Below are 27915 nucleotides of genomic sequence, written 5' to 3'. Positions count from 1 at the left end.
CTTGAGCTAAGGAGTTTTTCAAAAACGAGATCAGTCAGTTCAGGGATGCTTTACAGGACTATGTTGTTAAAGGTCTCATATTATACCCATTTAAGGTGTATTTTTTTTTTCTTTTCTTTTTTTGTTGTTGAACTTTTGATATTTAAGGACCAAAAAACCATCTGTAGTTTTACATTTCCTCTAAAGGCTTCTCCCTGGAGTGCCACCAAAAACAGGTCAGTCAGCACCTCAAGCTCTGACCCTCTTAACTGAGTTTTATAATTGATTGAAAAAATACAGCAGATTTCAGGTAAACAATCCAAAGAAACCAGATCTGGCAAGACTGGATAGACCAGCTTTGGGGCGTGGCTGAAGGTTGTGACTGCTATGTTGTGACATCACAAGGTTACAGATGTGTTGATGACTGGTTTTGAGGCTCAGTTTCTGAACATGGGCTGTGAGCATTTTCTCTGCGGACTGAGCACTTTGATACTTTTACAGTAGTAATATAGCACCTGGACCTGCCTTATAAGCAAAAAAAGATATAGAAATCTCATTTTATACGATATGGGACCTTCAAGAATGATAATGTAAAAATTAAGATTATTATCCCCATTAATAAGAAGAAACTCATCATCAAAAAAAACCAAAAAAAACAAAATATGAGACCGGAGGTGTAGAAGACGTGGCCTGTGGGTGTGCTGTCGGCATGCTTTTCTTTCCACAGGACTTTCTGACATTCTCAGGACTGTAGGCTATTTTTGACCTTTAGACATTTATAGAAACGTGATGGTGCGAGTGTCTCTGTGGGGATGGGAATGATCGGCATGTAGCTGCAGGAGAGAATGTGGGGATGGCCTATGAGAGCAGCGCCAGCAGGCCCATCACGAACTGCTGGGGGAATAAGAGAGACGGGAGCATGAACGCTGGAAGGACCGGCAATCAGAGACCCACGGCGGATCGAGAGTGGAGATTGGGGTGGAGGTGTGTGTGTGTGTGTGTGTGTGCAGGCCGTGCAGTAAAGTAAGTTGTTTGTAGTGAATCGTCTGATCAGTGTGTGTGCTGGGATTTGCCACACTCTCTCTGACTAACCCTCATATTGTAGGCTGTGTGGAAGTACCTGAAAGGTCACCAGCAGGGATGCGTGAAAGTCATAGCTCATCTGTGGCTGTACCAGGTGTGTTGTGTTTGCTTGCAGCCTGGAGCACACTCGCGGAGTTAAGTAAACTATACCAGCATGGGTTGGTGATGGAAAGTAACCATCAGCCGGCTGATTGTTCTGGGTGTGTTCCTGAATTCAATCTGAAACACATGATTTGAACTGTCATGCAGAAATTCAGTTTCAGTTTCAGTGTGTGTGTGTGTGTGTGTGTGTCGTGGTGGTGTGGGGGAGGGGGTGGGCTCACTGCTTGCAAACTACTGCACAAACTTATGTAGTATAGTTTAGTTTTAGTTTATATTTCAATTTTTTACAAAATCAGTCTATTATAGTGATTTGTTCATATCAAAGTTGTTGAATTTTGCTACTTAATTAAATGTGTGAAAATAAAGCAATGTTAATTCTGTTCTTAATTTGTTTTTGTTTGTTTTTTTCCTCTTAGAAAATAACAAAAAGTAGTAGTAGTTAAGAGAACAAGAATAAGAAAGACTGGTATTCATAAAATGCTCAAGAAGGAAAGACATCTTGTATTTTTGGTGCAAATGAGATTTTATTGACCAGTTTTGTTAAACTTCGACATTATGAGGCAGGATTGTGAAGTCTTACAGGTCATAATGCAGTACATACCGTACATGACGGGAACGCAACATGATTATAGACTACAGTAAACTACTACCCCACCCATCAGATTTGGCAGTTGATCATAAGGCTTTCACTTGTCACATTAAGTCTGTTGGTTGATTGTGTTCTTTGTTGCGGTGTATAAAGCTGACGTGCCGGAGGGCCACAAATCCATTAACATTAGAAGAGAATATATAGTACATACGCTTTTAAAACTTCAACTTAATAAAAAGCTGAGGTATTTCTGTGAATGTTAAAGGAAAGAAAAGGTGCATTAATTTAATGATATTTCCTCTTTCATTTTTCATCAGAAAGTTCAGAACAGCACTGATTTCTATGTCACAAGCTGGAATAAAGAGGAAAGAGGGAAACATAGAGTACAGCTCAATGTAAATATTTAACCACTTCAGCTCCAGACAGCCACTTAAATTTCCCCTTAACTGGCTTTGAAGAAATAAAAAAATATTTTTCTACTACTGTATGACAATGTCACGTACATTTCCTTGACTTGCTCTTTGACATGCTTCACTGAAGCTACATTATTCAAATACATTAGTCAAACATGATGCCATCTCCATTTGACCGTCCTATGGATTTCAGCATACTTTTGTCTTGTCAAGGTTGATGCTTATTCAATCTTTGGTATGACAAGAATAGAATTAGAGGTTTGTGCAATGCTGGCCAAAACACATTTGACTGATAGAAAGGTCTATGGGGACGAAGGGGTTAAACAATATTATCAAAAAGATTTCAATAAACAGGAGATTATGGTTAAGAATATAGCTTAGTTTGGTATTTGTAGCGTAATGTGTTAGCCTTAGCGGCTCTGAATGGACTCTGGCTGAATATGAAGCCGAGTCTTGGTGGCCAGGGCTGCCTTGCGGGTCATAGTGGTGCAGCGGGTCAGGATCTCCTCGGTCTTGGGTCTGGGCGGCATCTTGGGGGCCCCATCACTGCTTTCAGATCTGATCGATGCAGAGCTCTCAGAGGTAGCGCTGGAGCCGCGGCGGTCTGAGTCGCTGACATCAGGGCTGCTGTGCCCATTATCGCCTGCGGGGCTCCGGCGCTGCGCTTCATCTTTTAAGCTGGAGACCGACTCGCTGCTTGAGGAGAAGCTGGAGAGGCTAGACTCTGCGCTGGCGCTGCTGATGCTGCGCACGCGGCTATTTGAGGCTGAGGAATCCCTCTCCGGCTGTGTCTGCAACCAGGTCTCAGAAAGAACATCCAGAGATTGGGCCTTGTGGAGCCGCCCAGGCATACTGGGTTCACCTCTGGACTGACCTGCAGAATCCATTTCTGGGTTGGTTTCTTCGCTGATGCCAGGTGGCTGAGAAGCCGGAGGTGTTGCCAGGTTGAGAGTGGAGGTGTGCAGCTTTCTCTGCAGGCTGAAAAGGCCAGCTCGTGGGTTGTTGTATGGTTGCAGGTACATGGAGGGGATGTAACCTGTCTTGCCATTGAATCTGGAGAGAGGATTACAAGGAAATGAAAATTTAATTTAACCTGTAAATCATAATTTAACAGTTTGAAGACAAAGATAAGACCCTAAATTGAACATGGGAATCCAACTGACACTTAGTCTTATTGCACTGAAAAGTATCAGTGTGGTGTGTACCACAGCTCTTATTTATTTATCTTATCTCAAGTTGTCTTTCTAACTCCCTAGATAGACAACTGTAAGTTTGTGATGTTGTTTCTAGTTCCCTGCAGACTACTGTTTGCAGTGTTTTGCAGACAGACAAAATGACTGGGTTACCTGATGAACCACCAGCCGTTGTCAGACTTTCTCAGCACCTCCACCACAGAGCCAATGGCCACAGACACCTCGTCATCCTTCTTAGTCGAGTAGTTCCTCACGGCACAGTACAGGGTACCTAAAGGTCACAAACAAGAAAAATATTTCTTGAGACATGTAGTAAAAATAAAGACAAACACACAAACTGTCTTTAAAAAACCAGAGTGTGCAGAGTTGTGGTAGAAGGGAATAGCTGCATGTAACTTCCAGAGGTTAAAGAGCGCTCCTCAGTGTTGGCTGTTTGTAACAGTGGCACAGTGAGGCTGAACTCACACAAGCAAATCTCTCACCTGCCAGCTGGAACCCAGCATCATCATCATCCTCTCCCTCCAATAACTCCAGATAGGGAGCAGGAAACCAAGCCAGGCACTTATCCTCGTTCTCCACCAGCCACCAACCTAAACACAGACAAACAGAAGTGAGTGTGAGTCAGACGTCTGTCACTTGGAAGATAAAACTCCTTCATGATTTTTATTTCCTGCTGTATTTTCAGTAAGTTAAAGCACTGACCTGCAGGGTCTTTGATCAGGACATCCAGCTTCTCATCCACAGCGACCTTAAATGGACGATTCTTGGTGTCCTTTGTCTCATAAGCGGCCACGCAGCAGTAAGTCTGGGTGACAAACGGGTGGGTGATGCTTCCTGCATGCTGGCGAGTTGCACCCCCCCCTCCGCCACCGGATCCATCAGACATATCCTCAGACAGCAGGATCATGACGCTGCGTGAGAGCAAAGTTATGTGAGAACGATCCTAATTTGACGTTTTAATCTGTGACCTAATTCCCTACTGAACTTAAAACACGCTCGACTACACAGCCCACCTGTTCTTGGTGAAGTCCGGCTGCAGGTCCTGGTCTTTGGGCAAGAAGAACCGTGCGACCTCTGAGCTGCGAGTCACAGTTTGGTCGCACTTCAGCAGTTCGTCGCAGTAGCTCTCCAGAAACTTCATGCGTTTGACAGATTTCTTGGATCCTTTCTGCTGCAGGCTGCTCTTCCTGGCCTTTCCTGGAAAAAGGAGAGAAAATGCTCCTGTGTCATTACATTTGCAGAAAAAGAGAGGATGAGCATAAAAACTATATTTTCTTCTGAATTATGAAAATAAGGGCCTCTCTGAATGCAGGCTGATCACTCCTTTCAACAAACATAAAACAAAGAAATACTTGCACAACACTAATTCTGATGGATGGGATGCTATGGTGAGCAAGTGTCTTACCTGCTTGTAATTAATAAGATGTAACAAACTAAAGTTCAAATTATCTTACCTCTAAATTTGGGGATCACTCTATCGTTTTTCTTGAAAGGGTTCAAGAGAGGGAACTGCTTTTTCAGCTGCCTCTGTTTGAAGAATCAAAAAAAAAAAAAAAATTATTCTCAGTTAGTACATCCAGCACCAAACCCTTTGATATTTAACAAGATTTTTTCATGCGCTGTTGATTTTGACTTACATGAAATTCCTTGAAATCCTTGAAGGACCTGTAGATAACCACCTCACTTTCATCAGACCATAAGACAGATATCATGAACATCTGTGGGGGTTCGAAACAAGAAAAATCAAAGGCAGCCCAAACTCTAAATGTCTCATTATAAAATGATAAACGGGAATAAAAGAAATGTTTGGGTTTTTTTTTTTTTTGGCCTGAGGTCTCAACTCACCTTCAGTTTTGGCGTGTCCCTGTGGACGGCTCCAATTATCCGGGCACTGATAACAAAGCGCTCATCACCGGCCATCGTGTGCTTCTTCGTATCAAAGCTCGCAGGATGAATGGATGCTTTACTGGCCTTCAGTCTCCCGTCGGTCTGCCTCCGCTGCTCTACCAGGTCGGGGGGGGCCGGCTGCGGTAAATATAGAGCTCGGACAGAGAAGGCGGAGAGAGGGAGGCGACCGAAACGCACCTGAGGGCTGCAGCCGATGATGCAAACACCCAAAGGGCGTTACCGGCAGCAGCTGCCGCGCTCGTGTCGAAGAGACTTTTTTTTTTTTTATTACACATACGTCAACCATAGACAGACCGTGCAGAATGCAGTAGAGCTGGGGAAACCCTGTACCGGAAAGCCAGATATGGTTAATGAGGTGATTGATTTATTACATTGACAGGGGATTGTTTACGCGTGGAAGACTTTTAATTGACTGATAATTAGTGGTTGATATTTAGATTAGAATTAGGCTAAAGTCATTATTTTTGGGTTACATTAGTTGATCATCTTGTTACATTTTCAGTTGAAAATGTTTTACATTTCTCCCATATCATCACTAATTGTCACGTTAATAAAATAATTCTTTGCCATTATAAAATCTGGGATGTCATTTACTTTGACTTTAACCTTTTAAAATGCATTTGTGAAGAACTGCATTAAAAGGAGCAAACTGATATTTTTGGGAACTTTATTTTTTGAAGTCACTCTCATGTCCGTATGTTCATAAAGTCAGGAGATGGTTAGCCTAGCTTAGCATGAAGACTGGAAACAGAGGGAAACAGCTAGCCTGACTCTGTCCAAAGGTCACAAAGTCCACTTCTGTAATGTTTGATAATACTGCCTTATGTAGGACTTTTATTTTGAAATTCCCAGCAACAGAAGCAAGAGTACAGTGTGCAGGTTATTAGCCCAACTTTCGTGAGAGTTCGGCGCGCTGTGTTCAGGGTCATACAATGAAGTGGCAAAAGCCTATGACTTCTCTACAACGATGTGGACCCAGATTTGCTGAATAGACTGACAGACACAACATGGTGTGAGAGTAGTTGGACCATGGATCCACATGGACCCCGCAGATGGACTGGGACTCGTCCAACCTGCTCGACGCTTGGCGCTGCGTCAAACAACATGTGGAGCTCATGTTCACAGGCCCACTCAAACAGAGGACAGAGGAGCGGAAATGCAGCTTTCTCCTGCTATGGATGGGAGACAAAGGACAAGATATAAGCAACACATGGAATCTAGAATAAGATGGGGTGAACAGGTTAAAAACATACTACGACCAATTTGCAGCACACCCCGCGCCAAAAGCCAACTGGAGTCATTTGAGCATTTTGTCACAGAGCTCAAACTACTTGTTAGAGACTGTAACCATGATAATAGCGATGAAATGGTCAGGGACTGTATCTTATTTGCAACCGACTCCCCCAAAGTAAGAGAAAAGCTGCTTAGCCAGGGACCAGAGCTAACGCTAGAAAAAGCAATTGACATAGCCCGTTCCCATGAGCTGACCCAGGTGCAGCTAAAGGCCATGGCAGGTGACAGCCAAGAAGTGCATGCAATACGCTGCGAGACTGGAAACCTAGGTCCAGCAAAGCACGCTAGCAGACCAAATGAAGGCCTGCAGTTCATGCGGGGGGACAACACAACAAACAAGCAGAATGCCCGGCAAAAGGAAACAGTGCTTAAAGTGCAGAAAATTCAACCACTTCGCAAGAGCGTGCAAATCAAAGTCTCATACCTCACATAAAACAGCGTGCAAGGAAGTGCACGCTGTTGAAGAAATACATGAGGATTTAGCCTCAGAGCTGTTGTCGTGGACACTGTCACAGCAGCAGAACAGGAGGATGAGGATGGTGCACATGCAGACATAGGACTGGGACCAAGTAATGCAAAGCTAATATTCATGCTGGATACAGGAGCACAGACGTCACAGCGTCATAACCACAAAAGATTTCAACAAGCCCATGCCCAGCACGCCACTGTTGAAAGACAAACGCAAGCTATATGGCAATGGGGGGAACCCGCTTAAGGTGAAAGGGTACTGCAACTTGGAAAGCAAATGCAAAGACAGATCAACCACGCAGAAGTTCTACATCGTGGACTGTAATGGCCCACCCGTCCTAGGCTACATAGCATGCAAAGCCCTTGGGCACATCAAGGTGGTGTATGCAGTCACGGCCACCAGCAAAGAAGAGTGTGTCACCCAGCCAACAAACATATTGAGTGAATACTCAGATGTTTTCAAGGGCATTGGTGAATTCCAGGGAGAGTGCAGCTGTAGGATAGACCCCAGGGCAACACCAGTGGTTTGCCCACCATGGAGGCTGGGCTATCCCCTCCCCACACTTGACGACGTCACAAGCAAACTGGCTGGAGCACAATACTTCAGCATACTGGATGCAAGGTCAGGCTACTGGGCCATCAAGCTCAGTGAGAAGTCATCACTGCTCCCTACTTTTAACACCACATTCGGCAGATATCGCTTCCTCAGGCTCCCCTTTGGCATCGTGTCTGTGTGGCGGCGCGAGCACGAGGGGGAGGAGAATACACACAAACACACACCCCTAGGTTTTATACATTACAAATATGGTAATCCGACAACGCCACCCTGGGAATTTCACCCAAGGAATTGTGAACCCTCAATTGATACCAGATATTTTAGAAAGGCATACAGATTCGTTTTCTCAGGAGGCCGGAGACATGGTTCCATCCATCAATAATATTTATTAACAATTTAGTAACATAAGAATGATCATTAAAAATACAATTCACTCAGTAGCAGCGTAACTGAAAGTAACTGGAGCTTAGGGGGCTTACTAGTGGTAGGGTAGGCCCAAAAAAGGGGAATCCCAGGAGAAGTCACCCGAAAGCACACGTACATACACGCCCACACAAGTGGAGTCAACACTGGGAGACTCAAGACACTGCACACAAAAAGAGGGCTCCACCACCAAAGAAGGACACCAGCCCCACCACCACCGCAGGTACCCAGCTCCTGATTAAGGCTGCTTAGATGGCAGCTGTATTACTGAAACAAATAAATCACAAATACAAACAATAAGAAAAGTAACCAACCATACGGAAAAGTAGATACAAAATTACAAATAAATCAGAACATCGCAAAATAGAATCCTGCACGATCACATTTCTTCCCACTCACACTTAAAAAACGGGCCCAGTTAAAATAAACACAGACACATTAAACGATTACAGGCCGAACAACAGCCAGAGGCAAAGCAGCAGCGTCCCTGTGTGTGCGCCACGGCTGCAGCCGTCGCTCCAACAAGGCTGCGTACGCCAACAGCAGGCCAGTTCCTACAATGCATGCAGATCAAATTACGGTCTTGGCATGGTAAATTACCTTGCTAGGTTCACCCCCCCCCCCCCCCCCCCCCCCCAACCTGAGTGAGATGAGCACACCGCTCAGACAAATCGAGAAGGAGTTGTATGCTGTCCTTTACGGGTGCAAGAGATTTCACTACTATATGGGCGACACATATCTGTGTAATCAGACCACAAGCCATTAGAGAACATACTCCGCAAGCCGCTAGCCCTTTCACCACCAAGCCTGCAGTGCATGCTGCTCGCGCTGCAGAAATGCAGCATAGCTCTCATCCATAAAGCAGGCAAAGAGATTCCAGTGGCCGACACTTTGTCAAGAAAATCTATGGATGACGAGGACAGTTCGTTAGCTGAGGCTATGGAGACACAAGTACACACCAACCAACCAACTCCTGGTGTGGAACCAGATTTACTAAATAGACTGACAGACACCTCTAAAGGTGTCAGACAGAAAGTAAAGTGAATTTTTCGCCTTGCATCATTTGTGCAGATTTTGGATTATCTTATTTATCCGCCCCAGCCATCCAAAGTACTGACTGTACAGATGTTAGCTGTTAGCTTAGCTAGAAACTGATGCAACGGCAGCGAGCGAGGTGGTAAAATTCAAGTAGTGTCTGTAATTTCTCTTCAGTTCTCCTTTTTGTATTGTTTCTAAATGTTTATGAAGCAGGTTAACCCTGTGGAATAAGCCTGAAGGTTTTGCTCAAGTTGAAATATTCATGTCTTTCCTTCAGTTTCGGTCATCGGGGGCAAATCTGCACCCACTGTTGTGTTTTCATTAATGTGAACACAATAAAATGCTTCACATTCTATCTGAGCATAACTCACTCATTCCAGTGGTTGCAAACAGTTATCACGCTCTAAGGAAATATTAAGAAATAGTTCGGCATGTAACCACTTGTAAAACCTCAGTGTGTCATTTTTGCACTTCAGTTTTTGTACGAATTAGACAAACAAGATATAACATGTTAATTAGTGAGCTTAAGAGGCTGTAGTGGGTGGATTTGTTAGCTTTGGACAGAGCCAGGCAAACTGTTTCCAGTGTCCAGTCAATATGTTACTGTAAGCTGACCTAACTAGCTGATGGTTGTAGCAAGAAAGCAAATAAGCGTATTTCCCAAAATGTTGAAAATTTCCTTTATCAGATGATGCATGAGGTATATTTCTCATAGTACAGGTACATTTTAAAGTTTTGATTCAATGCACCAGTTGTAAACAAAGAGATTTCTTTGAAGCAAGCAAATAAGCTTAGACCTTCTGAAGATTTATTACCATATAGGCTGCTCCACTCATGTTTTCTCTAAGCACTTCCTGGTATTTTATTGTATTACCAACCCCCATTTAAACTTATTTGCACGTGCAATCACTTCACACTTGTCATCTGGCAGCAATATGTCTTATCAGCAGCTCCTGTGGAGAGCTGTGTGTGTGTAGGTGTGTGTTGAGATTGACTAAGTAGTTAAGGGCGTGCATGTGTGTGTTCGGGGGGAGCAGGTGTTTCTTCAAAGTGAGGATTGCATGAGAGGGCCAGAGTCAGGCAGCATTATCCCAAGCACTCATCAGATGGATATGGGCGCCGAGTCCTCGTCTGAAGCAATGCCAGGATTTTATACACACAAACACACCCAGTGTTATGGTGTAAAAGGTCAGGACTGTCCAGTTTTGTGTGTGACCCGAGAGGATGTCAACACCTGAGTGTAAAGCCACATGAGGTTTTCCCCACTGACAACATGACTGAATGTTTTGGTCGTCTGTTGATGACACAAGAGTAGATGCAGATAGAGCGGTGCATTGACATGTATTGTACTGAACAAGACACACAGTCATTCAATCGCAAAAAACTCAAACACACAGTCTCACCAAGCATATTGTGGTAGCACATTAAAACAGAAGTGCATGGTGTAAATAAATAAAATGTCAGTGGAAAGGTATGAGTTAGCTCAAGATGTCTCAGAACACAAGTTGCTCCAGTATTAACTTTATATACTCAAGACAAGATGAAAATCGTAAACCTTATCACAGTTTCCCCTCAAATAAGCTCAAATGTAGCTGGGTATGTATATGTCTATGTATATGTATATGTCATGTCTATGTATAAAAATAACATACAATATTAAACAATCAAATAAAAACCAAAATTTGAGACTGAGATTTGTGAATATGCAGAGAGATTTGTATCACTCTACAAGAACACCCCCCCCACCCCCCCTCCCACCCACCACACCACCACCGCCACCCCACCCCATCCAAAGAATTATCAAAACAACAAATCAATAAATCAATAAATGTTATCAGTAAAGAAAGCAATAAGCGGGAGAGTAATAACAGGAACCTGGGAAACACAACATGTGAATCTCATAAATTTGAAATGAGGAAACATGAAAGAAAAAACAAATATGAAGATAGTAATAATGTTTTGCAGTGAGTAAAACCAAAAAGGAAGGGTAGGGGAGTACAGTAGGGAATGACACCATAAAGTAATAAAATAAAGATGAAGATAAAATAATATATAAAAATAATAAAACTGGGGGCGCCTCAGTGGCTCAGTCCTAACCGCAGCAGCCTGGGGTTTGAGTCCGACCCAGGGCCCTTTACTGCGTGTCATCCTCTCTCTCCCCAACCTTCCTGTCACTCTCTCACTGTCCATTCAAAAATAAAGGCTTTAAAAAAACCTAACGGCTTTAAAGATACCGTTCCTCCTGATGACATTTCCATAAGGCAGCATGTAAAGGTTAGAAAGTGTTAGACCTAAAATTTAACCTCCAGGAACATCACAATTCTTCTTATAGCTTTTAGATTAACATTCATTCATACTGAAAAAAAATTATCAGTAGGTATTATAATTAGTGTTATCAGTAAGATAAGAAAGAATGGATTGGTCTACCGTATCAAAGGCTGCACTACGTCATAGTACTATGTAGTATGAATACAGAGACTAGTATCATTTCTGTATTGGATATGATACTAGTCCGTAACCAACTAGTATCACGTCCAATATGAATGTGATATGTCAGAAAAGTTGTCTGTTGTTTAACTATGGTTGTCTTAAGATGAGTAGAGATGAAACCCAGAAGAATTAAAAATGTTCAGTAAATCTTCATTAAAACAGCTATAAAAGTTTTTTTTTTTTAGAAAAAGGACGTGGCAGTGGGATCTAAAAAGCAGGTTGCCTTTTTTAATTGGGAAGTAAATTTGCCAAGCATCTCTGTATCAACCACGACAAAACTCTGTAGTGTTTCTTCATGTACCACTTCTGAAGTGGATTGCAATGAGCATTTTGGGATTGTTCTGGTTGTCACTTACCAGTTTTGAGAAGTGAGCTTTTCTTGCACGTTAAATTGCTGCATTGTAAATGGTCATAAAAAGTGCCATATTCAGGGTCACTGGCAAACTTTTCTTAAGGAGTGTATAAGGAGTGCAGATGGTGTTTTATGTGTGCTTATGGGTCTGGGATTAGTAAAACTTTTTTGATACTATCAAAATGTCAATCAAGAGCATTAATAAGTGGAAAAAATTTCAGACTTGGAGTGATATGGTCATTAATGTGATATTAAATATATGCTGTATTTAATTCTGTAGAAAGAAAAGATATTTGAAGAGTTACCTGATATCTCCTATCTTGTTTTAAAACATGCAATACATGGTGCTCTGAGACCCCAAAGAAATGAGAAACTAAACAAGATATCAAAAGAGCACTCACATTTAACCTACCTTGATTTATAACCTCTGACAACACTGATGTGTCTTCAGAACAATGAACAGTATTTGATTTGCTGATGTTGAAACATAACATGTTTGTTCACATTGGGAAACACAGGAGAAGGTTTAATCTAGGGCTGTCAAACGATACATTTTTTCTTAATTAATTGCTGAATTTTAATAGTCTGGGTAAGTTCTATTTTTATTTTCCAACTCATTCAATCTTCACCAACGATGATTCAGGCGCTGGATTTAAACACTTTAGGTCTCCCGACAAGCCCCTCTATGCAGACCCGAACTGTCCCTCTTTTGCTCCCATAGACACGACTTGCCATGAAGTATCTTGCTCCGCCATATAAAACCTTTGTAGGAAGTGTCTGTGGCAGCCTGACAACAAGGAAGGGTGCATCAAAGGGTCAAATTAGTAGCAGCCAAAGATGCTAGAGCGTAGTGCTCTTTGGTAACAGAAGCAGTATTGGTGTAAAATAAAGACTCTTTGGGGGCATGCGATTAACACGATAATCTCATTGTTAGCGCATTAGACCTAGTTTTAGTACTTGTCATTTAATTTATAAATGATTACACATGTAGCTAAAAAAAAAGAGGCAAGAACATTTATGCCACTGTAAACTGAAATTAAAATGACAGGTTTACTTTTACTGCTGAAAAGTAAGTTGTGCTTTGTAAGTTGTTGGTGCACATTCCTCAGCGCATCAACACAGAGGACTCATAGAGCTTGTCTGCAGGCTCATTGATAATAAGATTTTTGTGAGCCTTTGTGAGGACCACATCATAATTTAGCTATGCAAAGGATCTACCTGAGATTAATGGCTCCTTCTGTCAAAAAGACAGTGCCTGTCTGTGGGTGGGAGGGTGGCGGAGGGATCAGCAGGATTTTCCACATAACATCATTTTGTTTGATTTGGACTGGCCTCACAATCAGCTCTTTGTTTCGGCTGCCTCGAAACCGACAATGGAAATGTCAGAGAAATTGTCCAGGTGCACGGCTCATACTGCAGCTGCCGTTTCCCTCTATGTCTACCGCGCATTTCCAGTAATAAGAGCGTTACAAAATGTTGCAAAATTTACTGGCTAAAAAGAAAAATGTTTACTTGACAAATTCTTTTCTTTTTTTTTTTTTTTTCAGTGTGAATATGTCATCTCCTTTTAAATTTTATGTTTCACTAATAACAAACAAAGTCATGTGCCTTGTGTGTTTAATCATACACAGACAAGTGATGCATGCATTTTTTTGGCTGCGATTCTTTTATGAGTGCAAATCAAACAAACGGTCTTTCAGATTAGGACAACAGAGATGTAAAAAGGAAAAAAATAAAACCACTACCCGCAAATCACACAGGTGAGGACGTGACATGAAGCACAGTTTATGGCTTATTGTATATGCTTATTCTAGCAGGAAAAAAGAGGTAAAAACAGACACCGGTGGTCTTGCAGGTACTGGAGGAGACAGATTTGTTAGAAGTAATAAGATTTAAAAAATGTGGAAGATTCTGGATATATCATCATTTAATCTGTGATGAAATAAACAAAAACACAAACACCAATATAGATTCAGTTTATCACACAGCCCGGCCTCCATCCAAGAAAATACTGATTAGATTAGATATGTGTGGTATCTCTGCCATCAAGATCCTATTTCAGACACTTGCTGTAAAAACTCTACTACAAGGAAGCTGCAGATGTGAATCATGTTACACTTACAATAAAGTGGGAAAAATGTTGATGTCATTAAACAGTTTTTTTTTTTTTTTCAACAGTGACACACTGTCTGCTAGATCCGTCTTGAAGATGTGACCAAAGGTTTGCCCAGTAGAAGAGGGTGGGGTCAGTGGATATGGGCTTCTGGGAAGTTTCTAAATATTTGTTATCACAAGGAGACGGAAGTTGTGCAGTAGTAAACAAACCAGATTGTGATTTTTTTTTGCCAGTGCCGGGAAATCAGTCGTTGGTACACAAAAATGTGCACACACACACACACACACGTGCACATCAACACCCTCTGTCAAAGTGATTTGAAAGCGTTGTAACTGATACAGCCTCAGAGTAACATGAGCCACACACCATATAATGGACAACAGTGTCAACCCTCATGTGACTCACATTCTTTGCAGGTGTCATATAAATATTTTTTAGTGTATCTTTAATCAGCTCTTTGCCCAACTGTGTACACATTGTGATCTTCTGATTTAAGATTCTCAACCACGGACGTGCTCTTCTGCAAAACATTTCCTTTGTCCTGTTCGACATCATCCATGTTCTTTCTTTTGTGTTTGACCAATCAAATTATAGGTATCTCTGTAATGACGACATCGGACTCACCCATCAGTGATTACACCTTGATTTAGTTTGGCAGAGAATAAATAAAAAGCTGGACCTGCTGGTGGAGCTACAGGAAAAGCCAGGGGCTCTCCAAAGTCTTCAGGTTTCATCCTCTGGGGACCATAGAAAATTTCATGATGATCCATCCAAAAATGATGATCACGTGTCACTAAAATCCCCAAATTTCAACATCGTGGTGGCACTGGAGGAGAAGTCTTGAGATTACCACATTTTTGGTAGATTTTCTACTAAATCTCATGGCAGTCCATCCAACAGATATTTGAGCTGGATTGACAGACCACAGGCAGATCAAAACTATCATCCCTTGAAGCATTAAAGGTTCAATATATTTATAAAATGTGGCAAATTAGGTAACTTTGTTTGCACTTGAAATCAATTTCACCTAAAAAAACAGACTCCAAGTAGCCTATATGTAACTAGAATTACCACCTCAATACTGAAGCGTCATTCATTCACTTAAATAATTTAAATAACAAGATCATATCTCAGAATGCTGAGGAAAGTTTTCTCTGCTCAGAAAAACAGCAGATTTTTTTTCTCAGGCGAATCCATTACGCTTCCGTACCTCAGCGACGTATGCTTCTGCCAACCGGTCCATTTGCGGTTAATTACTGTGTGAATTCATGAGTTATGACCAACAAGTGACCTTGACCTTTGACCTTTTACCACCAAATTCCGATCAGTTCATCTTTGAGTCTAAGTTTCTACCAAATTTGAAGAAATTCCCTCAAATCATTCCTGAGATGCTAAAAAAATGTGTTTTATGGGGTTACAGTGACATTGACCTTTGACCTGTGGCCACCAAATCCTGAGTGGTTGTCAGTTATGAGGAAAATCGTGTTACTGTATTTTAGATACATTTTCCGAATGATGAAACAACCCTTGTCTTCTCTTTTTCCTCATCTTTGTCTATTGTTAGTGATGCCTCTGGAAAGGAAGCATCAGTCTCTGTGCCAACAGCAACATGGTGTTGGCAGGGCAGTTGAAGTTCCACACACAGGTACATTTTTCACACACACACAATAGGCACTTGCACAAAGACACACAGTATCATCTGGGGCTATACAGGCAGGACCTTAAACTATCAGTTTCCAGTTATGGGAAATGACTAATTGTTCCTTAAGATATGTAACTGAGTATGTTTTGGCTTGTGCACCCGATGATTCATCACAGATCATGTAGCTCATACTGTCACTTACCTGACTTAAAATAGCCTGCAATGGTAGAGTAAACTAGGGTTATTTTAAGAACTGGATTGGGTGAAAGCCACATCTTCTGTTGTATTAACACTGGCTGTTGACACTAATCTGTAACAAAGTATTTGCATTGTATCTGTAATCTCCTGCCAAGTCAGGTGAAATGATTCCCAGGTACACCTGCTTTTCACCACAGCTCCAACCAAACCTTAAAAAGATAAGCCAAGTCAAATCATTCAAAACCAAGCTAAGTGTAGTCTGAGATGTCGGGGCCTCTGCACTGTACGGAAGATAACCCCCCACCCCCACCCCCCCCCCCCCCCACCTCCAGGCTACTCCATCAGTGGGAAGGATGTGAGAATAGCAAACACCTTTCTCAATTTCTGACTCCATAAAAGGTGACACACTCACTTATCCTGCCACTGGAAACTCCACAGTCACACAACTGTAAAGTAATTACAGGAAATTACCTGTAAATGACCCGCATTCCTGCCCTGGTTATTTTAGGCATGCAGGTACATACATGTATTGTTCAAAGTACACACCTACAGCACATATAATGGACACTTTTAAAATCTTAGCATGCCAAATGTGTAACTGGTTTATGTGTACATAGAATGCCTCAAGACAAATACTTTTTTTTTTTTTCTCTGTAGTGTTTTTGCTGCTAAATTTTTGTGTGTCTTGTTTTCTCAGTTCATGTTTTTCTCCGTTCTTTCTTTCTTTCTGCACAATACTTTGGTAAAACACATGTAGACAACCACTCTCTACAACAATTATGCAGATTGCTATGAAATTTAGTACAGATATCTTGGTGCCTGGAGGATGAATCCTAATGACTTTGCTGATCCTCTGACCTTCCCTCTGGTGCCAACGTAAGGCTGAAAGTTTTGCTCTTTTTCGTGAAATGCCTTTGTACAGTTTTGATTAATCCTGCAAAGCATCTCGACATCTGCCACCATGTGGCTGACAGCTGTGGTTCTGAGTGAAACGTCTCATCAACTCTTGGATCGCCATGAAATCTGCTACGCACATTCTCAATCTTCAAATGTAATGAACTGCAATCTGCCCTCAAACTAGACTCTTACATGTCCCTTGGAGATTTTAAAGCTTTATTATTTGATGCATTTTATGACTATTGTAAACGTTATTGTTATTGTTACTGTAGTATTTGTTTCTGAGTTTTTTGCATTGTGTAGTTGTGTTGTCTTTGTTGTTGTGTTTTGTGACTGCATCTTGTTCTCAGGTCTCTTTTGAAAATGAGATTAAATAGAGATTTTTAAAGAATATATAAATTAGAAAATAAAAATGTCCCCCTCAGGACAAATTGTAATAATTTCTCATCAAGCATAAACAGCTGTATTTTGAGTTGAGCAACAAATTTACCTGCTTAACATCAGCATGCTAAAACTGTCATTTTGAGAATGTTAGCATATTTGACATTAGCATTTAGCTCAAAGCGCCTCTGTGCCTTAGTGCAGCCTCACAAGCCTGCTACTGTGGCTGTAGACTCCCGTATCCCTGCAACCAGTGTTCCTGTCACAGTACAGCGCCACTTTTTGTTTGCACAACCCTAACTGATGCAAGAAGACACTAACAGTTAAGTTAAATAACTTAACTTTAAGAATTCTAGCTATTTTCTCTCTATCGATGATACATATTACTTTTAAGCCATATTCATGCTTCTTGTTTATAGCAACTTTGCTTGCAACAGCTTTCATTTTCTGTTGACGCTTACTAAACTACATACCAAAAAGACCACTAGACTGTAGAAAGTGTGTAGACACAGCAGAGGGCAGTGCAGGGTAAAAAGTGACTGAGTCAACAGCAGCATTAAGCCATCTCTTACAGGAAGCAAGTTCAGCATCAAGTTTATTATTTGAGGATATCATATTCCTCAAACGCTTAAAGTTTTGTTTCAACTGTATACAATGTATGCACAGTTTGTTCTAATGTGTGGTATAAAATATGAAAATATTCCTGCAAAAACATCAGTCAGACACTGAAGACACAGCAAAGAGTTTTTGATATGATTTTTTTTTTTTTCCAAATCCACAATCCATCCTTTACATTCACACCATCAATCAAAATCCAGGCTTATTCTCAAACAAACACACTTCTGATCTGTTATAATACAACTCTGATAAGCTTTAAAAAATGGCACCATCACATGGAAGGGGAACATGATTAGGGAGGAGAACATTTTCATAGGTAATTTAACAAAAATACTTCTTTTAATGAAGATAAATTCTTTTGTTTTTTCCTTAAACTATAACGATAGAATAAAATTTTGTCTCTGAAAACGGAAGGTTTTATGTTTGGAGAGTGCTATGTTGAAAGTGTTGCATAGTCGAGGAGACATAAACATAGGGGATAGTGGGGATCTTAATTTAAAACCACACATAAGGAGTAAAAAGCTCTTTGTTTAATGCAGAATGCAGGGTAAAAAAAACAAAAAAAAACAACTCTTTTTGAATATTTTTTTTTTGATTGTTTTGGCTCTCGTCAAAAAACTACCACCTTGAACCTTGAAGCTTGTATACTGGCGCATGTGAGTGTAAAATCCTGACTGCAAGCATTAGTAACATATAGTCCATCTTTGTGCAAATGTAACTCAATAGAACAAGATCCACAGCAATCACATGTGATAGTAATCTCCCAAGCGGTTTCATGAACATGGGGGAAAAGATTGTTTCGTGTGTCGCTCACATTGCAGCTGTTAAAAGTGCCACTCTGTGTCCATCCTCATGGCAGGCAAACAAAGAGCCAGCTTAGCTTTAAAAAAAAAAAAAAAAAAATACTGTTATTCTAGCTTATGGGCTAATTAAAGCTCCAATTCTAAAACCTGAGGAGCTCTAATCGTGAACCAACCTCTCTGTTCGTGATTTGCTTCTTTACGGATTGTGTTTATAAGAGCAGACTCCTCAGAGGAATCCTTGTCCAACGGTAGACAAATGTGTTTATGTAGCTCATTCCGCATCGGCTGGATGAAAGCTGGAAACATTTCTAGTTGCAAAACAAGTGGGGGGGATTCCCAACTCAGCTTATAAAGTGTCTCGAGATACTGTGCCAAGCGTTTTTTTTTCGTTTTTTTTTTTTTTTAAATCCAGACGTTAAAACAAATGAAGAAAAGGGTAGACAAATATGAACCACACCCAGTCTATGCTGCTGGTTCTATCTTTACAAGCTCCAGCCAGGGAGCAGTACTGCTCTTTCTTCTCGTCTCATCCATACATACATTCACTTGTCCTGTCCTGTGCTCTGATCAATCAGCTGTCCGTCCACCCAGTGAGAACATGTAAGAGTTTGCACTTTGCCAAAGCCCAAATCTCATCCCCAGATGTTCTTCCTTTTCCTCGTCAGTAGCATCCACAGACCTCTGCTTTGCCTCAAGTCTTTGTCCATCAGAAAACAGAAAACAAAGATCCACGATGCTGGCCGGGGTCACCGGAACTCATAGATGGCTGCGCTGTGCTCGGGAACGTGGGTGAGGTTTAGAGACTGGTACCTGCAGAGCAACAACACAGCGTATGTTAGGAAAAAAAGGGCAACCTTGTCATGAACTCATCAGGTATAATCACGTTCCATATCTTATGAAATATTAAATCTGAAGAAGCATGTACTCGATGTAGGCATGCTTGCTTATCCCTCAAGGCTATCGGGCTGCATAACATTGTGCTCCTGTGAAAAACCTGTATCTCAAAATCATAAAGTCATGAGCTGCAAAAAACGACCCCGTTTTCAGCTTTGTGAAAATCCATTTTTCAGATAATCAAAAGGGGTTTTAGATGGTTTATCTATCTTAAAGATATAATCCTTAAAATTTTTAATGAAACCACAACCATTTTTTGATTCTATTAAAGGCGTTATTCTTATGTTTTGCTATTGCTATATAACCAAATTAGCATTCAGGAAACCATGTTAGTTCAGAATCAAAATTCAGTCCTCTACTTGCCAAGAGCTGTCTCCGGTAGTGAAGTGTGAAAGTAACCCTCTTGTTTTGCTTCTATTTCTATCACTTCGTTCTTCTACTGCATTTAGCACGCTAACAAACTAGCTCTGAGCTGGTCGGTCCATCTCATCACTTCCTGATATGGAGTCACTGTAGCTTCCAGTCTGCCCTGAAGAAGTAGCCCAGCTCAGAGGGAGTGTAGCCTATTATAACCTTTTATAAACGCAACCATGACTGAAACTCGTGGCAAGACTGCTAAGTAAACAGCAGTAAATGCTAATGTTGCCTATATAGCAATAGCAAAACTTACTAATAGCTCCTTTTATAGTCTGTATTTTTCAGTAATAGCCATTGAGTGTGTTTACATTCGGTTATTACCTCTTTATAATGTAGGTTTAGAGTTTAATCAACTCCACACACACAAGGTATTCACAGGGAAATGATTCATTTAATCCAACATTTCATCTTATCAATATCAGCCTCACTGTTTACTGTTCACTCTCTTTAAACCATATCAGAGCTGTATTGAGTTACTGCTAATGCAAACTGTATATCCTACTACCACTTCTTCACATAAAGGCATTAAACTAGCGAAACACAGTGGTGAAGCCACAGGAAGTGCCATGTCAGGTGTTGCCAAATCAACCAGGACAGATTTACAATTCAAAGAAGTACAGTCGGATACTTGAGCCTTCAGTTTATCTGGAAAAAAGAAAAATCTAAATCACCAAAACTGGAGATACATGGTTTTGAAAAAACACTTTGACCATTCTCTGAAGCATTTAATTCTTCAAGTTGATTCATTAGGCCAGGTGAAAATAATCACAGGCACATTTGTTTTGATAAGTTTGAATCATTTGACTCCCCAAACAAAACTGTGGTCCAGTTTGACAAAACAAACCCAAAATAAAAGGGTTTTACTAGTATAAATGATGGATGTTGACATCTGAAAGCCAACAGTTAATTATACTTGGAAAGGCATGAGGAACAAGACGAATTGAAGGAAAACCACAAGTCTGGACTGATACTCATATTCAGCCTTTTCTTTGTGTGCTGTTTTCAGGGTTCTCACTAGAGGTGGTTAACGGCAGCAAAGAGCGCACAGTCGATCCTACAAACAAGCTACTCATGAATCCATAACAGCATTTACGTTGTCATTTACACTGTTTTCTGTTGTCACAATAACGCTAAATGCCACCAACATGGTAAGCACTGGCTGTTAATCACTTTCCACTTTTGAAAAATGGCATAAAATAAAAGGATACGCTTGCAGCTGGAGAAAGAAACAAAACTGTTTCAAAGTATTAAGTCATTGCACAGAATAAGAAAAATGAATGGAATGAAATCAGAGGTCCTTTTTTTTAACAATAGCTAAACCGTGATGTGTAGAGGGTGTTGAAAGAAATGCCAAAGAATGTCAAATAAAATGAACAGACTGTAGATGGAGTACAAGCAGGCCTCTGTTTGCCTATAGCCAGGCAGTACAACCACATAAATCAAACGCAACAAACTGTGGGTGTAATTGTTCTGCTTCGTCCATATAAAGTCACACATGGTCATTCGGAAAAGCCACATTCATCTACAAATCATTGGAGCAGCTCCCAGGGCACCCTGACAAAAGCTGCAGAAAGCTGGAAATTGTGTCTGTTAATGATGTCTCCCATCCAGATTTTCCCATCTGCTCTGGGATTTGATCTAGCAACCTTTCCTTTTCCAGCCTTAAAATGACTTAACTTCACCTCACAGTGACTAGTGTTATGGTGCGTTACCATTCAGAGCTCCTGTGGTAGTAGTAGCCCTCGATCGTTGCTGTGGATTTCTGGAAGCAGATGTAGTAGAATCCAGCAAAGGAAGCTCCACTGATGTCTTTGATCGTGTGGTCTGGGACCAGAAACTGCTCCTGAGGGGGATGCACAGGGCGAGAAACAGCAGCAGCTGCAGATCAGGGTGACTTACGGCAACACATGGTCAAGCTCAATTTTAGGCAGCACCTTACCTTCCACCTCATGAAAATATAGTCAGAGTTCTTCAGATCCTCATAGTCAAAATCATCAGAGTTGAATGTCTTTGCGTACTGGTAGAAGGCCTGGAACTTGCCCTTCACAAAAAATGAAAATCGATTATTATAAACCAGCCAGCTATGGAGTGTGTGGAGCCCTTGCAGAGATTATGAATGAATTTTTTTTGGCTTACCCAATGCTTACGATCCACATCTTCATCTGCATCCCATTTCCGGGTGAGAAATGGCCGCTTCCTGCTGATGATCTCTCCAGCGAAGAACGTGGTCAGAGTTGGGTACTCCTATGAGAGTTAACGCAACAGAGGAACAAACAGGAATGTTTTGTTTTGTTTTGTTTTGTTTTGTTTTGTTTTGTTAGCTCTGGTGCAGCCAAGCTGTTAAATACTGTTTTGTCTGTTCTTCTCTTTGTAAGTGAAAGAATGCCACATCCAATGCTAATGTAAGAACCATAATAGCAGACCTTTTTTATTCTGAAACAAAGTAGATGGTAGAAAGTAACTAGGTTTTAATAGTAAGAATATATGTGCAGATGTTCATGCTTTATTATTCATCAGTAACTCATATTGTGGGTCTTTTAGGTTATTGTAAATTATGATACATGGTTACATTTTGTATGGTAAGGGTAATAGACTTTAGCTTGCTGGTCATTGTCTCTACTAAAACTCCTCATTAACAACCCCCATTCCCACCCTGGCAATCAAATACATGCTAAAGTTACCAGCAGACACCCACTATAAGTTTGCCAGTTTATGAGGCAGCTTTAATGTGATTGTGTCTGTTGGCATCCTCTACAATGTAAACAACAGAATACTGTGTGGGGATGACTGGAGCTAGACTTTACCTGTCTCTTGAAAAGGACACAATGAGAAGTGGCCAGACACATCTTAAATTATTTATGTTTGAGGCTTAATAAAGAGAGTTACATCTCTCACCTCAGTCAGTCCTTTTATCTTCAGGTAGCCACACAGGTAGGAATCCTCCATGGTGACATGCTTGAAAAGAAAACACAGTAAACATCAGAGAATGTTACTTCATACCTGTATCAGGAAAAGTATTTACCTCTACAGTCAAATGACATTAAGTGAGAATGCTGTAATATGCTTTCAAGAAGCGAGTATTACATTTCTATCAATATCCCCTCACACAAAACAACCATAAACATGCATGTTTGTCAGGGTCTTGCTACGTGGTGAAGCCAAAGAAAGAGAGTGGTGTTTTCGTACAATAATACTAAATTACATGTTTCTTTGTATTTGAAATGGGTTGCTAGTTAAGTCACAGACATTGCTACATCCACAGCTAGCTTATCGAGTTAGTCAACGACACGCCAAGGCCCATTGATTTTCCAGCTGTCAATCACCACACCGACCGTTTGACAGATCACCAAACACCCCTGACAGCTCGCCCGAGTAATGAAATATCCGCTTCAAAGCCCCACCTGCAACACAACTTCCACGTCGTAAGAGTTCCCTTTGCTCTTCTGGTGGCCCCTGAACTTGGAGCCGCTGTACAGCAGCGAGGTGACAACACCGGGCTGCTGGGTGTTTATCGGTGGCGGCGGTATAAGCGAGGACGAGGATGCGAAGGCCGCAGCGGGGGAGTCGCTGAGGTATCCAGCGGGGACAGGCATGGCTCCCGCTTCGCTGGCTGGGCACCAACCGCGGTCACTGGCCGTCTGGGCGATAGACTTGTCGGCGTCTACGAAGGGGTGGAGGAGGACTGGTGAGGCCCACCAACCTAAAAATCCCCTCTTATTCCTCTGTAGTTTAGTTTACCAGGCACCAAGCTCCCAGAAAAGTAAGTGGACTTCGACGCGGCGACCGTATCAGTATCGAACGATCTCATTGGCCAACTGAATTCACCTTGCGAAGATCTTCAAGGCTCATTGGTTCGATTTGCGGAAGGCTTTGTGGGAGTTTTTGAGTGTAGTTTTTTTTCCTGTTGTGGTAGAGTGCGAAGAAGCACTTAAAGACTACATTTCCCAACTAATAACAGCAAACGACGCTTTCCTGTCAAGCCTAGAAGGTCAGACGCGTGCTTTTGAACGCAGCAGTTGTATGGTAGTAATTAGAGGCGTATTTACTTTAAACAGTTAGCTAGGGTCATATAAACAAGAACCGACGCTGATACAAAAAAAAAAACAGCGATTCGTATGAAAATGTTGCATCTATTAAACTAACGAACTGCAGCCAGAAAGAGGTAGCCTAGCGCGTCGGCTCTCCTCTCAGCTACTTTTTCTTAACACACATCTTCACCTGTCTGCCACAATGTTTAGGGGCCTCGTTAGACTTCCGAGTCTGTTTGGAAATGCCCTCTCTCTCAGTAAAGTGTGCCCAAAAAGTCAGCACTCCCGCTTTGCTGTGAAATACTCCACAGCCGCAGCAGGTAAGGGTTAATAAACAGTGTGGATAAAACCTCAGTCTGTCTGCAGCATTGACACATTTGTATGGCTTAAGTCTGTTGACCGATGCGATGTTTTCTGATGTTGCCAGAGAGAAAGAGATTTTATCAAGATGTCAGCATATCCCAAGGTGATGGTAAGTGTCATTCATTCATTATTAGAAGGTGAAGTGTAGTAGTTCTTTGAGAGGTGTCACCTGTCACTATTTCCCTCGTCACGACAAAGGACAAAAAGTGCTTTCCTCTGGGGAATTAAAAGGACATTCAGTGTTTTTTTTTTATTTTTTATATTGGCATGATGGAGTAATTAATTGTTCTCTCTCTATACTTGTGTTGTAGGTGGTGTTTATGAGATCAACCTAGACAGAAGGAAACTGAAAACCCCCGGAGGGAAGCTGTTCACAGTGCCTAATGAAGCCCTGGCCATCGCAGTGGCAACCGAGTGGGATGCTCAGAGAGACACACTCAAGTTCTTCACTATGCACCTGGTACAGCCTTTTACCTGGGGATTGAATGGGGTTTAAAGCAGTTTCTCATCCAGGGTTTCATTTAGTGTTTTATTAAAAAAGACCACTTCTACTAATGTCACAGTAAGGAAGTATATAGAAAGTATAATGTTATATTTCTATTGAATATAATATATACTTATTCTTTAAAGATGAGATGCCTCAGACCCTTACCATGTGTGCTTATGAATTTACCAGGGGAAACCTTGTCATCTTTGTACTTAGACCCCATTCAGCATTGCTTGATATGTAGATTTCTAAAACTGCTATTTTGATATGTTTTCAATTACACATGTAAGGTTTAAAACATGTCACATTTCTATCCGAATGTCAAGTACACATTTTTGACATTTTTAGTTACCTCCATGCTCTAGAAAATATATTTGCAATAGTAAACCATACGCCAATTGACGCGACAACTTGACGCGTCCTCTTGTGAGAAGGATGTTAGGATTTGGGATGAGAAAACTAGGTCATGGTTTTCAAAAAATATGAGAAACCTTGATTTATTGTATGTGTGAGACAGTAAGAAATATAGGATTTGCTATGAGCTGCTGTAACTCCATTCAGGAGTTTTAGTCCAGACACTAAATGCGAAGTGATCCTCAGAATAAATATTGCGAGTAATAATTTTTTTTATCGTAAAGCTGTTGCCATGTTTTTTAGTTTTTCATGCCACTAGTGAAGGTAAACTGTAAACTCTCTCTGCAGACTACACTGTGCAACACAGCTCTGGACAATCCCACCGAGCGTAACGAGGACCAAATGATCAATGCTGCTCTGAAGTTCCTGGAGACTGACACCGTTTGGTATTACCTTTTGCCATTAATTTATAACAACAATGATAGCAATGATATGATAAAGCTATTTTCTAATAACACTCTCTTAATAGGGATTAAAGGTCAATATAATCATTATCAATATATTACTGTTTACACATCAATACATTTAATGGCTACAAAAGACAGATCAACACAAAGAGTTGCTTGCAGTTGTGGCTTTAAATGTTAATGGTGCTTATGTTTTATGTAGTTACAGAGTAGATGAGCCCCATGCTTTGGTTGAGCTACAGAAGAATGAGTGGGACCCTGTGCTGCACTGGATTGAAAACAGGTAACAGCAGCATTAGCAGCCCCCCCCCCCCCCCCCCGCTACTGCACTAAAATCTTTCCTAAATGTCTTTATCTCCCACAACTCAATTGCAGATACAATGTGACTATTGGCTCCTCATCCAGTATTTTGGGTCCTGAGATCCCAGAGGCAACCAAAGACACGTTTCGGCAACACCTGAAGTCTTACAACTTTTGGTCTCTGACAGGTGAAATTTTTCTAGACTGATCCAAGATAAGCACTTTTAACAATTTGCTGCTCTTTTAAACCAGACCTTGATTTTGACATGTTATATATAACACGATTATATGTATATAAGTGTTTTTATGGTTGTGTTGTAACTGTAAAAAATGGACAGGAGAGTGATGAGTGTAATATTTGAGACAGCTGTACAAACACATTGGAATATGCTGTAACAGTAGCAGGGCAGAGCTTTGCACTGATATGTTTTCTCCTCCTCAGGGCTTGAGTATGTGATCACCCAGCTGAAGTCTGTTGTGCTGTCGATGGGGATGATTGACAGACATCTGAGTGTGGAACAGGCTGTGCTGCTCTCCAGACTGGAAGAGGAATACCAGGTAGAAGGGTGTTTTCCACCCACACTGTTTTCCAACAACTTTGTTTTAGTTTATATTGTTTGCTATTACTTCTTACAAAAAGAAGCTTTGCTTATCACTGCGTCTGTCCTACATCTGTCATAGTCAGAGAGAAATTTGCCTCAGGTGCTGTAGAGAAACAGCACCCTCCTCTGTTTTCATAGTGTTTCCCATGATAGCTAACCTGGTAGCACACAATGTGCAATGCAGTATAGAGGCTGACTTTGCTCTTCTGTGCCCTGGTTTTGATTATTTACAGAAATTCAACTAATATCTTTGCTAGTAGTAATGACTTTGCATTCTTGTACTGCTGCGTGTACAATTGTCAGTGTTGAATTGGAGAAATAATAAAGACCGACCTGCTGACAGTCATTGGTTTTTCTCTATTTATTCTTCTTACCATGTTTTTTCTCCCACACAGATCAGGCGCTGGGGAAACGTCGAGTGGGCCCATGACTACGACATGTATGAGCTGAGGGCACGGACCGCTGCTGGAGCTCTTTTTGTTCACCTCTCATCTGAGAGTTCAACTGTCAAACGCAAACTTCTGCAGGACTGAGAGGGATGAGGTCAAACATAAAACTTTCAGAGAGCAAAAACTGAGAGAGAAACCCCGAGTGCCACAGTCTATTGATGATGTACATCCATGCAGAAAAACACAACACATCCTGTTTGTTCCATTTAGCAGTGACAGCTGCTCTGTCTGTCATCTGTTACAGAAAGATCTCACTCCGGCACAACATACTGGCTGTCTTTTTTTTTGCAGTGTTAATATCTGGAAGCTGCCAAGAGTGACACCCCTCACAGAGTTTCCAGTCGGTTCTCAGTCATCCGTGACATTTTGGACGCTGGTGACTACTACTACTGTCTGGTGGTGGAATGCTAATTCCCTGGCTGCTTTTTTTTCTGTGTGCTACATTTAAATACTGAAAGGTGCATATGCTATTCTAATAACAAACTGTCCATACTAACTGTACTGGCACACTGCATGTGGGAAAATATTTACTTGCAGTAGGTGAAACATACTGCATTCAAATTGCTATTTGTAATTAAGATTGTTGTCATTCATTTTTAATAAGGTGAGAGAATAAATGGTGTACAGAGAAAGACTAAGTGTCACCTCTACTGCACAGTGCTGTTTCCACAAAAAGTTGAATTTTAGTGGAGAAGTGGCCTACACTCTTATCCAGTAGTGATTTTCATGTACAAAGCTGAGAGTTTTGTTGCTTGTACAGTTTTAGTGAATCCCAGAAATGAGAAGAATGGCATTGTCTGACTCGTATTTGTCTGTGCCCTTGCCACCACTCGAGAGTGGTATGTGAATTAAAACCCTAACAAAACGTTTTTACAGGTGTCTTTCTCAATTAATGACTAAATGAACATATTCTTCGTCTGTATCATCTCATATCAGACTGAGTGCTGCAGTCATAAAATAGCAATTTCAGTTTTATTGATGCAACCTTTGTACCTTTTATTTACAATCACCC

General features: G+C 41.2%; 3 protein-coding genes and 1 long non-coding RNA gene across 4 annotated transcripts; 1 reads left to right on the top strand and 3 right to left on the bottom strand.

Annotated features, from left to right (window-relative positions):
• Positions 1-1668: 1668 nt before the first annotated feature.
• On the bottom strand, positions 1669-5413 carry noxo1b (NADPH oxidase organizer 1b). Its single transcript, XM_071462575.1, has 8 exons — positions 5205-5413; positions 4997-5077; positions 4814-4886; positions 4373-4556; positions 4062-4270; positions 3842-3949; positions 3513-3630; positions 1669-3219 (listed from the first exon to the last, which is right to left on the bottom strand). The coding sequence occupies exons 1-8, from the start codon at positions 5277-5279 to the stop codon at positions 2577-2579; spliced, it is 1491 nt and encodes a 496-aa protein (XP_071318676.1). The 5' UTR covers positions 5280-5413; the 3' UTR covers positions 1669-2576.
• A 2537-nt stretch (positions 5414-7950) lies between these two features.
• LOC139609165 (uncharacterized) lies at positions 7951-8573 on the bottom strand. The gene is made up of 2 exons (XR_011685166.1): positions 8407-8573; positions 7951-8274 (listed from the first exon to the last, which is right to left on the bottom strand). It is a non-coding gene; the product is annotated as an uncharacterized lncRNA (long non-coding RNA).
• Positions 8574-17862: 9289 nt separating this feature from the next.
• LOC139608632 (glucose-induced degradation protein 4 homolog) lies at positions 17863-23646 on the bottom strand. The gene is made up of 6 exons (XM_071462577.1): positions 23255-23646; positions 22749-22808; positions 21990-22097; positions 21793-21894; positions 21566-21696; positions 17863-19352 (listed from the first exon to the last, which is right to left on the bottom strand). The coding sequence occupies exons 1-6, from the start codon at positions 23444-23446 to the stop codon at positions 19289-19291; spliced, it is 657 nt and encodes a 218-aa protein (XP_071318678.1). The 5' UTR covers positions 23447-23646; the 3' UTR covers positions 17863-19288.
• Positions 23647-23816: 170 nt separating this feature from the next.
• Positions 23817-27772, top strand: atpaf2 (ATP synthase mitochondrial F1 complex assembly factor 2). Its single transcript, XM_071462576.1, has 8 exons — positions 23817-24201; positions 24309-24353; positions 24556-24704; positions 25434-25531; positions 25755-25835; positions 25928-26040; positions 26295-26410; positions 26850-27772. The coding sequence occupies exons 1-8, from the start codon at positions 24084-24086 to the stop codon at positions 26985-26987; spliced, it is 858 nt and encodes a 285-aa protein (XP_071318677.1). The 5' UTR covers positions 23817-24083; the 3' UTR covers positions 26988-27772.
• The last annotated feature ends 143 nt before the right edge of the window (positions 27773-27915 follow it).

This window comes from Trachinotus anak, unplaced genomic scaffold (genome assembly GCF_046630095.1).
Source record: "Trachinotus anak isolate AG129_WGS33_773 ecotype Australia unplaced genomic scaffold, CSIRO_AGI_Tana_v1 ptg000025l, whole genome shotgun sequence".
Lineage (NCBI taxonomy): Eukaryota > Metazoa > Chordata > Actinopteri > Carangiformes > Carangidae > Trachinotus > Trachinotus anak.
The sequence above is the reverse complement of the archived record's forward strand: the minus strand, read 5'-3'. Positions and strand labels throughout refer to the sequence as shown.